Below are 17,932 nucleotides of genomic sequence, written 5' to 3'. Positions count from 1 at the left end.
TAATTTATTATTGATAAAACCCTAGATAAAATAAGACAGCAGTGATCTACTTAACAAACCCGCGGAGGGATATCGGACTTCACAGACTGACAACTCAACTCAAGCACCTGCAGAGTATGAGACGTCTATTTGACAAAGTTGTACAAAAATCCCTATCCTAACCCTTGTGTATAGGATTGTAATTTACATGTGCGTGGTAAAGTATTTTTTCAAATTAATAATAATTTAAAGTTCATAGTTTGTATTGCAGTAGCCGTAAAATTACCAAAACGCACTCAGTTTGTCTAATAGAGACAAAATTAGAACTTGGCCTACAGGATGGACTGCTTGGGCCAAGGCCTTTCAAATGCATCCTAATAAGGTTTACAGTCGTTTGTTCTCTCAGTTCTCTTTTCTCTCATTATGAGTCGTTTTTGTAATAGAGCATGAACACTGCACTGCAGAAGGCCTGCACTGCACAGAAATATGCCATCTTTATGGACCTTTATGCATCTTTATGCTGACTTACATTGTATACCACATTGCACTTTCTTGGTTGCAAACTGCATTTAGTTGTCTTTGTACTTGTAGGTATACTCTGCATAATGACAATAAAGTTTAATCTAATTGAATCTAATCTTATCATTTGTCTGAAGGAAAAAGCCAGGGGAGAAGAGGCCCTGTCATGAACTAGATTTCCATACCTCGGTTATTTTGTAATTAAAATGAAATCAAAATGCCAATAGAGGTAATTAATTTTATTCGCATACAGAAATGATGTACCACTTGCATCCATCATCCACCCACCACCCCCTCTGTGGATTTACATATTGATTCTGGTCTCCTGTAGTCGATTATTGAGCATGGCGATTGCTCCAACTCCCTTAGGTGAGCTGTTTTGCCGTGCAAAGGTGCGAGAGCACCTGTCGCTCACAGGTGTATGGAGGTTTAGTGGACCAGTTCCTGATGTCACCACCTCCCCAGGTCGCTTGCACCTTTGGGCCTCTATGTTCCTCTCTGCTGCGTCCCTCCTCTCCTCTACCTTACACACCGTCTCCACCACCGAGCTATTGCACCAGCACTTGCCTCCAGGGGTGGCAGAAGCTGCAAACCGGACCACGCTGAAGCTCCATCGCCTCCCGTGCCGTGTTGCGGTCAGCCGGAGCTGGGTCCTCAGCGAGGCCTGGCCCTGGACGGCGTCGTGGCTCACGCCCGGGTAGCAGCAGAAGCAGCAGCAGCAGAAGACCCCTCGGGGCCCCTCATCGTCGCCATCGTCGACGTCTGCGTCTCCGTCGCCCCGTGTCCCCCCCAAGCACACACCGCCACAGCCCCTCCTCAGACGCAGCATCTGGGACAGCATCCAGTTGAGCACCTGCTTGATGATGATGGACATGATGTTGAAGAGCGAGTAGGTACAGCAGACGCCCAGCAGGATCACCAGGCTGTTGCCCACCTGGTAGAAATAGCGGCGGTGTACCACTCCCGCTGCCCGCTCACCAGGTCCCCGAAGCCCATGGTGCTAAACGTCACGAAGCAGAAGTACATGGACTCGAAGTAGCCCCAGCACTCCACTGCCGAGTATAGACCCGAGGCGGCGAGGAACACCAGCAGAGCCAGGGCACCCAGGATGAGGGTGACGTAGTACACAGACGGCTTCCACTCCTCTTCCTCCTCTTCCTCTCCTCCTTCCCCTGATCTTCTCATGCTGGCCTTCGTCCTCCTCCGTCTCCTGTGACAGATGTCCATGAGGAAGGAGATGAGGGTGATGGCTCGCTCCAGGAAGAGATTGAAGAAGAGGATGGTGGCAGCGCAGCCGAACAGCCCGTAAGGGATGAGGAAGATCTTCCCGCAGGCGGTGCAGGGCGCGGTCATGCCGAAGCCTGTTCAGAAGCAAACGAGAGGTGACAGGAAGGTGTTACAGTACACACCTCAGGCAGTGGTATACACAGACTCTTTTGCCTGAATTTGGCAGATGTTTGCTCAGATAACAGTTTGGAAATGTACATTTGTTGAGAATATTTCCTGATATAAGTGTGAAAAAAATGTAACACAATGTACTGCCTGTTAGATTGGGTGCTGAATCCTCCAGGTGACGGATAGAACGTTTTTAAATCAGGGACAGCACTCAACAGTAGCTGAGTTAACTCAACAGTAAACAGTTATCTGAGGCAATTAAATCCTTGATTTAAAAATCTGATATAAGTTTGGAAAGGATAAGGAGATAGGAAGTTCCTCGACTTCCCCTCAGTGAGATATGGGGAGTGGACGATCTAAACCCTGTCAATGTGTAATACCACTCAATGTCAGTGCAACTAATATAACACTGTTGGCAACGCATACTGCAGCCGCTGAAATCCTACATCTCTTTGGAAGATGTCCAGACCACAGTTATCACAGTAAATTATGGGACCTGCAGACACCAGACTAGTTCTCTGCCAACTTGTATCATGGGTTCATTTATCATTCTGTCAGTGATTTATTAGGCCTCTATAGTCTGAAAGACTGATTATCATTTGCTGACAGTGAGTGACAACATCCTATAAAAAAAGTAATGTTCGAAATTCACAGCTCCTTTACCTCCAAATGTCTTTAAATAGCCTACTCCCAGTGCTACGAATATGATTAAATGTCTGACTTCACTTCACCAGTCATATTGTATGTCTCCGCCACCTGTTAATTGATTCTCACTATCTTCGCCTTCTATTTTCTACTCATGGAAATGTTGATTCAGGAGGAGATAACGATATGTGGCTGTAAAGTCTTATGGTCCTCCTGTCGGCCCACTGTCAATACTCCATGCTATCCTTAAGTAATTAGATAGGCCATCAGGAATCCCAGCAACAGTAATTGACTGTGCAAATATTTATAGGTGCGAGGGCACTGCTGACTGTGCAAATATACCCACGACACGGTCAATCAATACCTCTTTGTTTGGATGACTGAGTGCAATTGCTATGTTCAGACAAGTTTCATATACAGCATGTATTGAGTTCCCTATAGTTTCTACTAGAAAACATGAACAATGTTATATTGAGATGTATTTCAGTTATGCAGTAGCTGGAGGAGTAGTACATAAAGGTCACAGTAGAAATAAATATATCATAAATATATCATATCATCTGTCTATCTATCTGTCTATCTTTCCTCATTTCTCCATTATTAATTGCTCAGACCCATAGATACACATCCATAGAATTAGTCTCTGTACCTATAGTGGAGACCACCGTGGCCACAAAGTAGAAGGATCCAGAGAAGTCCCATCGGGGTCGGCGTGGGTCTACCCTCACTCCAGCAGAGTTGGCCTCCTCGTACTGCTTGAGCAGTGTGCGGAGGTCCCCCGGGCTCACCTGGTGCTGGCGGACAAACTCAGCTACCTGTGAGTCCCAGCGGCTCTGAGCCTTGAGCTCCTCGGGCCGCTCCAGTGCCGAGAAGACGGCCGCGCCAAACAGCATGTAGAGGGCAATGAGCGTCCACAGGAGGCAGATGCGGGCGAGGTCCGTGTTGACCCAGCCACAACCGCCACAGCTGCCACCGCCACGGCCAGAGGGGGCATCTCCACGACGATGCACACTGTACTGACCCTCGGTACCCATGACTGAAGATTCTAATACTATTTCCGACGAGATGATTGAAAACAGCAGGTAAGATGTTTCCTGTTGTTTCTGGGTCTGCTGTCATAGATTCCCTTCACCTCACTACCCAGTGTCCAAACGAGCCGACCCAACAAAATGAACACCTGTAATCCACATGTTAAATGGGAGAGATATGAAAGTTAGACTTTAAAAGACCTCACCTTCAAAACCTGGCCTTTACATGGCAGCTACCAACAACTGATGCAGCGGAGAGAAGGATTAACTGTATTGACTTTTTTTCCCCTTTACTTACCTTATTTCATAACATTTATGGCCTGCATGGTTGACACAGCTTATCATGATGGTGTCTATCTGAAGTTTGAGCATGGTTATTGCTTCATGACTTTACGGCTATTTGCAACATTAAAACCTAATATATAAAAACCCCAAGTACTGCATCTGCAATTAAATTATTTCCATGATGTAAGCAAGCAGTGTTATCAAGAAATTCACACAGCTTACCGAGTGGGCTATTTGACATTTGAACAGATTTACAGCATGTAAGTTAATAATGAAGAAACATTTGCACCCTTGGATTTGAATTGAATGTGCATCTGTAAAATTGTCTAGGTCTGTCAGGGCCTCGTCAGTTTTTGAGATGATCAGGTGAGAAGCATTCCCTCTGCCTTGAACGAGATAAAAATGTTTCAAGTCATTAGGCCTATGTTCACTCATAATGAGTTTAAACAACACAGTGGATTGAACATGTGTATATATAAAGTATTAACATGGGGTTGTGCCTCTATGATTTACTTGAGCACCAGATTTGCAATCGTATCTGTACACACAGGCACTAACTGGCCCTTTTGTCAGGCAGAGCTCTAAAACCCTGTGTTAATACCTTGAATAGTGTGTGAACCAAACTACCAGTGACCACTAGATTTTTATTTATTCATTCTCAAAGGATATTTAATGAGTACTTTTAAACACCAGGGGGTGACATTGCAACATTACTGTTTGATCAAAATCCCAATCTACATGCTCTACCCAGAGTCCATTAGGTGCATGTTTGACATCCTGACTGACATTAGTCAGAAGTTACTTACTGTAGTGTTCATGAAACCATTGTTAAACACTCAATGCACAGTAATTATATCTAAGTGAAATAACTACTGGCTGAATGGTCGCCTGTTAAAGATTAATATTCTTCTGTATTGGTCATCATGTAAAACAGCTTTAAAGGTGCCTCATGTAGTTGTTTTTAGCAAATTAACGTGTTTGAGGCCAACACTATCAGGTTAATGTTACTATATGAAATAGTACCTAGCCCTGGGTGAGCCCAGACAAAACATTTGATGTCAGCCAAGCTTGCCACTTTATTTTAATATTAAGTGATAAAGTAAAACATAGCTGCCAGCGGCAATTATCGGGGTTCAAGCAGAATGTCAGAAGCACAGTCGCAAAAGATTGATGGATTTGACAACTGAACAGGACCTTGGAACTTTATGGAAGAAAATAGATCACTCCAGAACTAAAACCACATTAGGATTTCCATATTTAGGTTTTAGGTTAAACTTCCCCAAAATTGACATGCATCCAAAAAATGATTGATGCAAGTGTGTGTTTTGGTTGCTGAAGAATGCATTTATAATGGGCTCGGACTTGGAACCGGAGGGTTGCCGGTTCGAACCCCGACCAGTAGGCGCGGCTGAAGTGCTCTTGAGCAAGGCACCAAACCCATCACTGCTCCCCGAGCGCTGTTGTTGCAGGCAGCTCACTGCGCCGGGATTAGTGTGCGCTTCACTTCACTAATTCACGAATTGGGTTAAATGGTTGTGGCCACTTTACCACAATGAACACACAATAATGTTACGTTACATAATGCATGGAAGACAATAATAAACTCTATAAAGACGATCTTAGTTGGGGACACATATTCCATGTTTATTTATACACACATTCTCTTTTTTCACAACAAATCAAAGAATGTCCAGCATTTCATTTAATAATAAAATCCTTTTAGAAATGTAAAATGTACATAAGCTTGGGTTCATAATGGGTACTAAATTCATAGAAAAAATATTTTCAAGACTTTAAAAACAAACAAACAGATAAAAACACACCTTTGCATTGTTTGGGTTATAAGGATGGCAAATCATTCCCATGATTGACACCAACTATAAATCAACTTGCATCTCATTGCCACCAGGGGGCATAATTGCACAGTTCTCCTCTCTGTTTGACTACATCGCAATACATTGTTGTCCTCCACTCGAGGATCACTGAATTGAACTTAAAACATGAGCATTTAATATCAAACTACCTCACATGACCCTAATACACAGATGTGCACAGTCTGTGTTCTCAAGGCCAATAAACACAGCTCTCTCTCTCTCTCTGTGTGTGTGTGTGTGTGTGTGTGTGTGTGTGTGTGTGTGTGTGTGTGTGTGTGTGTGTGTGTGTGTGCGTGCGTGTGTGTGTGTGTGTCTGTGTGTGTGTGTAAATTAATTGTACAGCTGGTTAAACGCCCAAGAGAGTTAAAGTACTGTGTGGTTGAGCCAAGATGTAACATAACTCACAGAGCCCAAAATAAAGAGATGATCAACACCTCAGGCGGAGCTCTTGAGACATGGCGACAGTTTTACAAGCAATGCATGCACCAATTTATTGGGCTTCCTATTCCGCATCATTTCAACAACTGGTTATATTTGAATTAAAAAATGAAATGTTGCTTAAAGTTGGAGTTGACTTGAAATAGAATGAGGCCAGGTTTGTAAGGGTGATTTAGTGTGGGCTTTAAACAATTGGACAGAGAAGGTGCACTGTGTACATATTCGATTTCAAGACAAGCTAAGAGCACACCAGGTGTGCTGTGGTGTGGGCCGGACAGCCGAGATCTACTACAGAAAGGAATCTGTGAGGAATACTTGTGTAGACTTTGTAGTTTGAAATGTTCTAATAGAACCTAGAAATAGCAACAGAATGTGAAAAAATAACCATTTTGAAGTCATTTGAAGGCATGCTAACCTATTACCACCTGAAGGTTTTACCTGAAGAGGCGCTGTATTGAATACACGCAAAGCCAGTGGAATCATGGACGCAATGGTGTGTTCAGGACTACTAAACTTCCATACATAGCCCATTTAGGCCCGAGTATCACAGCAGTGTTCTGCCATTGACCCTGATCCTTTGAAACAAACAAACAAACAAACAAACAAACAAACAACGAACGATATTGCATCTAAAGTCTACAGCAACAGTTTCTCCTTTCTCCACAGCCACATCTTGGGCAGGTACATCTAGAAATCCAGCACTGTTGTAGTCTTTTGCCCCAGACTACCCCTTGCCCACTTCCGCCCCCCAGCGCCGGCAGGCTACTGTTCGCTGTGCCCACACACCACGCCGACGTCCTCCTGGTGTGAGCAGTTGTTCTTGCCCACGCGGGCGTGTCGGCAGTCCAGCAGCGTCTTCTCGGTGCCGTCGCACTCCACATCGTCCAGCAGGATACGCACGTCGGCAGCGGCCGCGCCAAGCTCTGCCCGTTTGGCAACGCGCAGTGCGTACGGGAATCCTAGCTGCTGGCACACCACGGCGGCTGCCTTGCTGTCGAACAGGTCGTCACACACCGTGCCCCATTCCCCACGCACAAAGATCTCCACGCGCCCACGGTCCGTGTGCTGGTCCCCGGCCTCACTGATCAGCCTCACCCGACCGGACCGAGACCGGCGCCGGCCGTTCTTGCGCTGCTTATTGCCTCGGCGCCGCGGTTTCTGGACCTGGTTCTCCCCCTCCTTTTCGACCCGGCCATCCTGGCTCTGACCCTTCCCAGATGACTTGGACAGGGTGAAGTTGGGTCCCTGGGCTTTGGAGGTGGGCTTCGGGGCAGGTGTCCAGTACGGTGGCCGGGGGGTGGTTCTGATGTTCGGACTGGCTGTGGGCTGGGGTGGCCTGGAGGTTGAGTGTGGCCAGGGGGTGGTGAGCGGTGCCCGGGGCCTAGCAGTGGGGACAGTTCTGGGCCTGGGGCTTGCAGTGACCCGTGCTCTAGGTGTTGGAGTGGGTCTCGTGAGAGGAACATTTGGCATATGTCCAGATCTCGCAGTAGTGGTGCCGTAATGTGGCCGAGGGGTCGTGACACTCCGAGCCGGGGGTGGCGAGGTCCGTGGTCCTCTTGTGGTGGTTAGGGGTGGAGTGGTGACGGGTCTCGGCGTGGTCCTCGGACCCCCAGCGGATGAAGGCCTCTTGGGGGTTCTAGCGGCAGCAGGACGGGCCGTTGTGGTTTGAGGTCGTGTTGTTACAGGCTTAGTGGTCAGAGGAGGCGCTGTGGTTGTTGGCTTCTTGTCAATCACAAACTCTGCAAAGAAACAATGTTAATTAGCAGCCTGCGATATCACTGTAGTTTTAGAGCAGAAAAGAGCAAAACAAAATAAAACTAATCAGGGCCCGCTGCTCCAGCAACAGTGGTGAGTAAAAACCGCCTGGAAGAGAGAGAGAGAGAGAGAGAGAGAGAGAGAGAGAGAGAGAGAGACAGAAACAGGGTAATTAGTGTGATTAGTGTGTGTTTTGATTGGTGCTTACCCTCCTTGGGGTGGAAGGGAATCAGCTTGCCCTTTATCTGGACAGGGGTGGGCTTATAGTGGCACTTGCCTGGAGGAGCTCTCCTATATGGGAGATGGAAAAAAGCACACGCACACATCACAACACGTCTAGTGCAAGTACTGCACAGCTCCCAAATCTGCACATCCTCTGTCAGGTAACAAAGCTGAAACTATATAGAAAAGGCATGTCATATAAAAACTGACACAGGTCTTACAGTATAAAACAAATTGTGACCTTTTTTTCTAATAAAGATCTTTTTTTTTTTTTCATTATTTTCAGCGTAGTGACCCCATTTATTTGACATGACACATTCCTTGTGGGTGAACAACCTTTGGTTATATTAGACACACTAATCAGTATATATATCAATAAAAAGTTTTAACAAACCGTAACTCCAGTTACATTCCAATGCAAAATGTATCGGTAACACTTTACTTGACGGTATCTACATAAGAGTGACATGACACATGAACCCTAACCATAACCCTAACCCTAACCCTAAGCCTAACTTGTCAAAACGAATGACACTTAATAACAGAGCGTTATTAACAGAAGCGTTTATAATATTTATGACAGGTTCATGACAGTGTCATGTCACTCTTATGTAGATACTGTCAAATAATGTGTAACCAATGTATCATATGCAGTCCACTGTATTTCCAGTCATAACACATTTCTCTGTACGTTGTGAAAGTTCGGTGCATGGTCCATACCTGGATGGGTCCACTATCTTATAGACAACTCCGGCACGGGAATGGGCACTAGGGACCCCGGTGGCCAAGAAGTACAGCTCCCCTAAAACAGACCGGAGTAATCAGCAGCAGATTCAGAGTCATCAGACTCAATCAATTATCAGCAGATTCATCAAACTAGACAAATAACCCGAGAAGATGCTGCTCAGAAAGACTGGGTTTGGAACATTCCTTAAACAATAATACAAGTATACCTTCAAAAGCTGACAGACTCCATAAAAAGAATCATTCACTCAATCAATTGCTGGTTTGACAACTTCAAAACTATGCAAACAGAGCCTTCAAATCTGAAACCTTTGGATATTTTTAAAACTTTTCGTGAAAAAGGAGTTTTGTGATGAAACGCAAAGTAGACAAACTCCTTAGTTTACAGTCTACAAATGAGACAGGTTCTCTATACACCCTCAGAAGTGCTTCAGGCATCACAGGAAACAGGAAAGCAGACTTTAATTAGTGACTCTTCATCTTTCTGCTCAAAACAGAGGAAATCCCCCCCCCACCCCGCTTCTCTTACACACTAAAATATTCATGCGCTGGAGTCGACATGGGCAGATATTGGCATCTTATCCCCCACAGAAAACACTCTGGGCCTTGTAATGGCATTTTCTTGTCAAATCTGCAATTTGTGAGAAAGAGAGAGAAGGACAAAGAAAGGAAGAAAGAGAGAGAAAGAGAGAAAGAGAGAGAGAGAGAGAGAGAGAGAGAGGGAGGGAGGGAGGGAGAGATGTAGCGCTCTGGATTACCGGCCTCGTCCTCGGCGAAGGAGATGATATACTTGTAGTAGCTGTTGATGAGCTTGGGGAAGCTGCAGGTCTTGTCACTGCCCATGCAGACCTCTGTGTAGTCCCATTTCCCTGTATTGAGATTCTCCCTTAGAGACATCAGACGCCTGGTGCGGACACACACACACACACACACACACACACACACACACACACACACACACACACACACACACACACACACACTGCATTTAATGTGATAGTTGTGAATGACATCAGATCCTATGGTTAGATGTTGTGGTGCCACAGATATGAAATATCTTCTTTAAGTTTGGGGTTTGTACTTGTACAAAAACATGTATAAGTTAAATGAGTTTTCCCTTTCTCTATATCTATTATAATGTTTTGGTTTTGTACTTTTGTACTTTGTACATGTACATGTTGGGAGTTTCAAAGTACAGACCCACTCATGAAATCGCCAAAGATGTATCGGCCATTTAGATTGGGCATCTGGCACCCTCGGTAGACATAGCCCCCAGTCACAGATTTGCCCAGCTTGTGTGGGTAGGCGAAAATAGGGAGGATGTCATCTAAGGAGAGAGGGTTCAAAATGACAAAAATAAACAGGAATCAAACATGAATAAAATAATAGAAAAGATGTCAGACAGCCCTGCTAACTGCTGGCCTTTTAGTTGAACCTCAATTTAACCTCGAACACTGGAAGCTAGTTCATCATCAGGGAGAACATGTGTTTAAGTAAGTATAAGTATAAGTATATATACTCTTTTGATCCCGTGAGGGAAATTTGGTCTCTGCATTTATCCCAATCCGTGAATTAGTGAAACACACTCAGCACACAGTGAACACACAGTGAGATCAAGCACACACTAATTCCGACGCAGTGAGCTGCCTGCTACAGCGGTGCTCGGGAAGCAGTGAGGGGTTAGGGGCCTTGCTCAAGGGCACTTCAACCGTTCCTACTGTGCTAACCAGTAGGCCACGGCTGCCCCCGCTATATATTGCACTCCATTGTTTGCAATAGAGTGAAAGTGATATAAAATGAGAATACATGTCGGAATTGAAACCTCTGGAACCTTTTTTCATGTCTTTGTTGTGTAGTTATATCTTCTATTGTGGATGTAAATCTGGGTATTATTGTGTATGAACGACTGCTTTAATCAGCTAGATGATTGCTCACACACAGAATTCATACTTTTTAAGCATGGAAGCAGTGTCTTTGATTGATGTGAGTGGTCAGTGTCACACGATTCGCTGGCTAAGTTACCCGTGACGGTCAAGTCAAGGTCAAGAGAGGTTAAGTGTTCTCACCGAGTGAGGAGTTGAGACAGAGCCTCTTATCGTAACAGGAGAACCCCTCCTTGGCCCTCCAGCCGTAGTTGCCTCCCTTGGCGATGATGTCCACCTCCTCGAACTTGTTCTGGCCCACGTCCCCGCAAAACAGGCGTCCTCTCCCTTGCCCCGTGATGGGGTCGCCGCGGTCGATGGAGCAGCGCCACATGTTGCGTACGCCGTAGGCGTAGACCTCGGGGCGCGCGCCCTTCTCCCCCAGGAAGGGGTTGTCCGAGGGGATGCTGTAGGGGGCGCCGTCGTCGTTGTTGTCCACGTCCACCCGAAGCACTTTTCCCAAGAGGGCTGACCTGCAGAAGTGAACCAGTGGCAGAGAGTGAGTCTGGAAGATAGTGGGAGCATCAGCATCAGGCGGGTGTTAGGTCTGGATGTCTGCCTCTTTTAAGCTTCCAATTGGTTATGGCCTCTGCTTTTCTATCTCTCTCTCTTTTTACCCTACACACACACACACACACACACATTTTCACACGCATACAGTACACATGCATAGCACTGAAACTGCTCTTATCAGGGTAACCAATGATCTACTAATGGCAGCTGATTCTGGTGAGCACTCTGTTTTGGTGTTGCTGGATCTCACCGCTGCTTTTGATACCATTGATCATGCTATTTTAATTAGAAGACTAAGAGAATGGGTTGGCATAACGGGTCCTGCTTTGGACTGGTTCATATCCTATTTGTCCAACAGGACATTTTTTGTTTCAATAGGTAATTTTACTTCCTCTACCTCAGCTATTACTTGCGGTGTTCCCCAAGGTTCAATTTTAGGACCAATATTGTTTTCCCTGTATATGTTACCTCTAGGCCACATAATTCACCGCCATAACATATAATTTCACTGCTATGCTGATGACACACAGCTGTACCTCTCAGTCAAACCAAACATGCTTAACAAGCTAACTGTACTGCAGGATTGCATAGCTGATGTGAAAGACTGGATGTCTCAGAATTTCCTACAGCTTAACTCTGACAAAACAGAAGTCCTTTTCATTGGCCCTGACAAAGTCTATAATCAAGCTAAGACTTTTCTTGGACATTTAGCCTCAAATAACAAGACTACTTCTAGAAACTTAGGGGTTTTATTTGATACAGATTTAAAATTTGACCAACATGTAAAACTCCTTGTGCAGTCCTGTTATTATCAACTGAGAAACATTTCCAAAATCAGATCAATGCTTTCTTTAAAGGACACAGAGAGAATTTTACATGCATTTGTCTCATCTAGACTTGATTACTGCAACGCCTTATTCACCTGTTTAAATCGTCATTCCATCTCTCGTTTACAAACTGTTCAGAATTCAGCAGCATCAACACATAGCCCCAGTTCTGGCCAATCTTCACTGGTTGCCAGTGAGTTTTAGGATTGATTTAAAAATCCTCCTTATTACCTATAAAGCATCACATGGTTTGGCACCTGACTATTTAACAGATTTATTAACCCCCTACTGTCCAGCTCGGCCCCTCAGATCCTCCAGCCTGGGACTTTTAGTTGTTCCAGAAAGTAAACTGTCAACTAGGGGTGACCGATCATGTGCTGTTAGAGCACCCAAGCTTTGGAACAGCCTCCCTTATAACATTAAATCTGCACCATCTGTGGCTGTTTTCAACTCTAGTCTAAAGACCCACTTATATAAAATTGCTTTTTAAATAGTGAATGATTCCACTCATGTCTCTGCTAATTTATTATCATTATTATCATTTCTGTTTGTTTATTTTGTCTTGGGTACTATACTGTATGTATACACATATACACATACTATACACATTGCATACACACACACACTCATACAAAGACTCTGCACATGCATCCACACATCAGCACACACACATGCACATACACACAGACACACATCAGCACACACACATGCACACATGGCATAAAGACATATGAAATGTAAGATGTTCTCTTAAGATCATTAGTGTTTGTGTGAAAAACAACATCAGTTGCAACAAACAATCTGGCAACAATCTGTTGTACTCTCTGAACCCTTTATGTGGTGGTGTGTGTGTGTGTGTGTGTGTGTGTGTGTGTATGTGTGTGTGTGTGCCCCCTTGTGTGTGTGTGTGCCCCACTTTCTCTCACTTATGTAAAGTGCTTGGCAGTGAGCAAGAACGTCCATTAAAGAAATGTGTATGACGCCTCTGTCTCTAGGCACACAGCTCAAACTTACAATTAGCGTCGCTGCTGAACGGCCTTGAGATCAACAACTGGGTGACACATTAAACATAACCCATTAAAGCACTCAAGGTCCACTTTGGTGTTAACCGCCGTGAACAGAGGACTTTGGAATTGTACACTGAGGATGTGAACAATGTCCATGTAACGGGCTGGAAAGTGAAGATGTGTGAATGAGCCGGCCATCTGTCTTGGTACAGTGTGGGCTGAATTATAAGGACAATGTGAAGCTGATGAGAGTTTAAATAGGGAGAGCCCATTGCCAAGCCCAATGGATTACAATGCAGTGGGTGTAAATTTGTTTTTTACAAGTTGGTGGTTGGCAAATGAATCCAAATAAAGCTCTCTGGAGTCTCTTTACAGCCACATGGGAACGTCTGGAGGAGAACAGAGCTATTCATTTTTCATGGATAGTCGGACAACAGCCATGAGTGTGTGTGTGTGTGTGTGTGTGTGTGTGTGTGTGTGTGTGTTTTGCTGCAAGGGCAGTTCACTGTATGTGTGTGTGTGTGTGTGTGTGTGTGTGTGTGTGTTTTGTGCCTAGTTTACTTATCTGTAGAGAATGTGTGTTCTATCACAGTGAATTGTAGGTCCCTTGTAAGTGTGTGTGTGTGTGTGTGTGTGTGTGTGTGTGCGTGTGTGCGCACATGTGGGAATATGTGTGCATATGTGTGTGTAAATGTGTATATATGCGTGCAGGCCCTGTATACCACGTCACTCGTGAGAGTATATGTGGGTGGATGAGTATTATGGAGTGTGACACCCCCCCTTTCCTCGCTCTCTCTCTCTCTTCGCTATGCCAGCATGCATCCCACAATGCCCCTGTGTCAATATTAGCCTTGGCTTGGCTGGGCTGCAGGGGCTGTCTCTGTCAGTGCCTGTCAAAAACGCCTTACTCTCTCCACTGCATGCCACTTCCCCTGGGGACCACATGCACAACTGCCTTCACTTCCTGCCGTCCACATCATGACGTTTCACCCAGTTCTTCTCTGAGTGACAGGATTAGTTAAAGTACCAGCTCTATGAAAATCACATATACGGTGGGCAAAAATAACTCATCTGACAGACCCACAACTGTTGGGATGTAAGACGTGCTATAATGCACTGTGTGTGTGTGTGTGTGTGTGTTGTTATATACTGCACTTTTTGAAAGACTACTTAGGGATGTACCGTATGCCAATAGCTAAACTCTAAACTCTGAAACAACAGGTAGAGAGAACATAAAAAGAGTGAGAGTGGAATCCTCCTCTGTCCATAAAAGAAAAGTACCCAGGACAGGGATCCAGAGGGATGCTGGGTTTAGCACAACTGACGATTTGCCTGGACAGACCGTGTCACATGAACTGGGCCGTAAGTGGCGTACGCTGGCTGGGAAACAGGCTGTTTTTATCGTGTCGGCTCCAACAGAAGACGTGGCTGCAAGTGCCATTCTTGTCTTGTCAGTCATTTGATTTAACATTAAAAAAAAAATGTTTGTATCCGAGGTGCTGCTAGAAACTGTGGACCTTTTGAAAGAATATCTTGGAACCCCCCAATGATAATACTGTTGGTCATTATGTTCTATGAGGGTCTCCTGTAACACTTCATTTTACTTCTTATTTCCCTCATTACAGTTTTAAATGATCAAAATGGTTGCCTAACAGAATGAAAGTGCTTGTCATGGCTCATTGGGACAAACATATTTGTGCAGATTCACCAGGAGTCCAATATTACCACTGGCTCATTATGCAGAGGAGCGCTCCAGTTTGGCCGCAAACCCAAACCACTCCAGGGACTCTCTCCACCCCGAGCACTCCATTTATTTACATGTACATTTACTCATTTAGCAGACGCTTTTATCCAAAGCGACTTACAAAATGAGGAATAACATTCAAGCTACAATGCAAAGGAGATCTTAAGTAAAAATAAATACTGCTACAATAGATAATACTATGCAGAGGAGACCTAGGCAACAATGAATACTACAAAAATAAGTACTACCAGAGGATGAGAGGTGATCTCCTGGGTTACTGCGCGGTGACCGTGATTTGTTCAAGTAAGAGTTGTTCCTGGACCAACATTCTAAAGACGGTCCTGGACCAACAACTCTTTAACCAATCACAGCCTTGTGATGTCATCAATGTGAGTCTTCTGCTTCTCCCATTGCCATTTTGAAATTTCCCTCCAGAAACAACCAGTGGATCACCAACTTGTATCTCAATAAAGGTACTTCAACTACTGTATCCCTTCAAAATAAGTTATTTAAAAGATGCATAGCCACTGAATTACCTATTAGGAAGCTAATGTATTACAGTAAATGTATGGTCCCTAGCCTGGCAGCTAACATTAGACAAACATGGAACCAAGTCAACTAAAACGAAAATAAAAAAATCTAAGGTGCATATATTCAGCTTTCGGAATACTTTATTCATTTTCCAGATGCAAGGACAGAGTTCTTGGTGATCCACTGGTTGTTTCTGGAGGGAACAAAATGGCAATGGGAGAAGCAGAAGACTCACATTGATGATATCCCAAGAGCAGCATTGGTTAAAGAGTTGTTGGTCCAGGACCCCTAGAATGTTGGTCCAGGAACAAATCTTACTTGAACAAATCATGGTCACCACAGCAGGAGGACAGAGTTCTTTGCCAGGAACGCAGAATCGCCCCAAGAGCAGCATTCTGCCAAGGCAGCCCCTTCAGCAGTGTGTCTGCCAGGTCGTGTCCCCTTCAGCTCTGCTCTCACTCTGTTCTCTCCTTCTGTGCTGGGTGTTTCATTTCATTTTATTTCATTTCATATTTATTATACAGGAAAGTATTAAAAGTAACAAAGTTACAGTTTAAAACGGGTCTGACTCAGTAAAAAACTGATTTTCAGCACGTTCCTGGGTGTGTGATGGGCTCAGCTGAGGCGGCGGCCATCTTGTGGCGTAAGTAAACGAGGAGCGTCCCTTCAGCGGGTCTGGGCACTGGGTTCTGCCTGGCACGGTGCCACCCTGTAGGTTCAACTGGGCACTGTTATGTCCAGTGGTGTCCAAGAGGGGAAGTCTGCGGAGCCGTGCCAATGTTAATATTTTGAGCCAGTGTGTGGCTGTCTGGTTGGCCCGTCCCTGGGCTGTCCCCACACGGCCAAATGTCTGCTGGACTGCTGCAGTAGGATGCCACTGAGCAAAGGTCACATGTTGCTGTTTATACTGGTCAGAAACAAGATCGCCATTGCAGCTTTCTCCATGTCATAGTACTGAAGTGAAGTACTGCAGCTCCATTTGAGAGCCAGTCTGTACTGACATGTAAGTGTGATACGTCCAGTATACATGTTGTATGTCCAATATAAACAACCATGGACACTGAAATAGATAGACAGAACTCAATACTTGAGTCATAGTTGTTTAACATCAGCCTGACAGATCATTCAGAGAAAACATGGTTACTGACTTAATCAGTATCTGGATCTGTATCTGGAACACATAGAAGGCAGAAAGTTTAGCCTTATAAATCTTTAAAATGAAATAAAACTATTTTATCTATAAGTGGATTGATGATGTTGGCATGAATAGATAGATGTTTTTCATTTATTATGCCACTTAAAATGTTCTTTTTCTTCTCAGGGGGCATTTTAACCCAGACTTCACTGAATTTTCCGCAGTGTTAACCTCTTCCGACATACATTTCTTGACAACGCTCATTTGACTAATGTGCATTAGTCAACCCCAGACAGCCTGTAGAACCCCACTGCACAGTGGACGGTGCAGCAGAAAAGCAGTTTTCTGTGTGTGAGATGAGTCAGATACACAGAAGGGACTGAGCATGCCCACAAGCCTCAGATGTACTCATCTATAGCTCTCAGGATAAACAAGTGATGTCATTCCATGTGAAGACGTCCAGCCATCAAGGCTATGATCGATAGCACATTCCCTTTTAAATGACCGAGGGGAGGGGGGGAAACACACACACACCACACAGCCCACCACAAACTAGCGCAGCAGCAGTTAGTAATCAACTTGTCATCTCTCCAGTGCCCTGAGCTGTTGAAATAATTGCCATGTCTTGCTGAGCAGATGATTTATTGCGGTGGACAGTTGGGGTAAATGGTGGGGAAAATGGGACTTACTTGTTCTGAGAGTTGCCGAATTTGCCAAAGGGGTCGCCGGCTCTCCCACCATCTCCAGTGAAGATGTAGAGATAGCCGTCATGTCCGAAGAGAAGCTGGCCGCCATTGTGATTGGACGCTGGCTCTCTAACCTCCAGAAGAACTCTACACGCCAGAACAAAAGTCCAGTTGGGATTTAGTCCAGTAGTTACATTCCTGCCACAACTAGAAACACCCAGGCTCTGTTGAAAGACATTGGACGTTAAAGAAACACTATGCCGTCTCTCTATGTTACGTAAAATAACAACTTCAATCTCATTTTGACGGTACACTGACTTGTTGTCTCTTTCCCAGTTAATACACACCCAGAATGCCTCCTGTTACATCTAAAGTTGTAGATTGGCGTTAGGTCAACGCACGCCTTTGTATCACTGTGTTTGTGTCCCTACCAGGGGATGGGCAGTATTTCTGATACATGGAAGGTTTCCCCTTGTGAAGTGATCCCTTGAAAAAAGTATTTTGAGTATTTTCAAAATGCAAAAATACATTTGATTCGATACATGGACTGGCTACTGTATACAGTATTGTATTTTATTTTGATAGACTTACAATTAGGTTTCATTTTATTTTATTTAATAACATATTTTGATGTATTTTCCAACATCTGGTCCCTTCCTACCTCTCCGAGGTGTGGTCCAGCA

General features: G+C 44.7%; 2 protein-coding genes across 2 annotated transcripts; both read right to left on the bottom strand.

The window, feature by feature from the left end:
- Nucleotides 1-802: 802 nt before the first annotated feature.
- si:ch211-261a10.5 (potassium channel subfamily K member 13) lies at nucleotides 803-3,572 on the bottom strand. The gene is given in 3 exon segments (XM_048264038.1): nucleotides 803-1,452; nucleotides 1,455-1,859; nucleotides 3,188-3,572. Coding segments are annotated over 3 exon segments (1,440 nt in total).
- A 1,902-nt stretch (nucleotides 3,573-5,474) lies between these two features.
- si:ch211-136a13.1 (HHIP-like protein 1) lies at nucleotides 5,475-17,932 on the bottom strand (the record flags this gene model as incomplete). The annotated part of the gene is given in 8 exon segments (XM_048263838.1): nucleotides 5,475-7,902; nucleotides 8,127-8,209; nucleotides 8,861-8,942; nucleotides 9,643-9,788; nucleotides 10,085-10,211; nucleotides 10,951-11,279; nucleotides 17,253-17,396; nucleotides 17,911-17,932. Coding segments are annotated over 8 exon segments (1,910 nt in total), but the record flags the coding sequence as incomplete, so codon positions are not given.

This window comes from Alosa alosa, chromosome 15, assembly GCF_017589495.1.
Source record: "Alosa alosa isolate M-15738 ecotype Scorff River chromosome 15, AALO_Geno_1.1, whole genome shotgun sequence".
Lineage (NCBI taxonomy): Eukaryota > Metazoa > Chordata > Actinopteri > Clupeiformes > Clupeidae > Alosa > Alosa alosa.
This window is presented reverse-complemented; position numbering and strand designations above follow the sequence as displayed.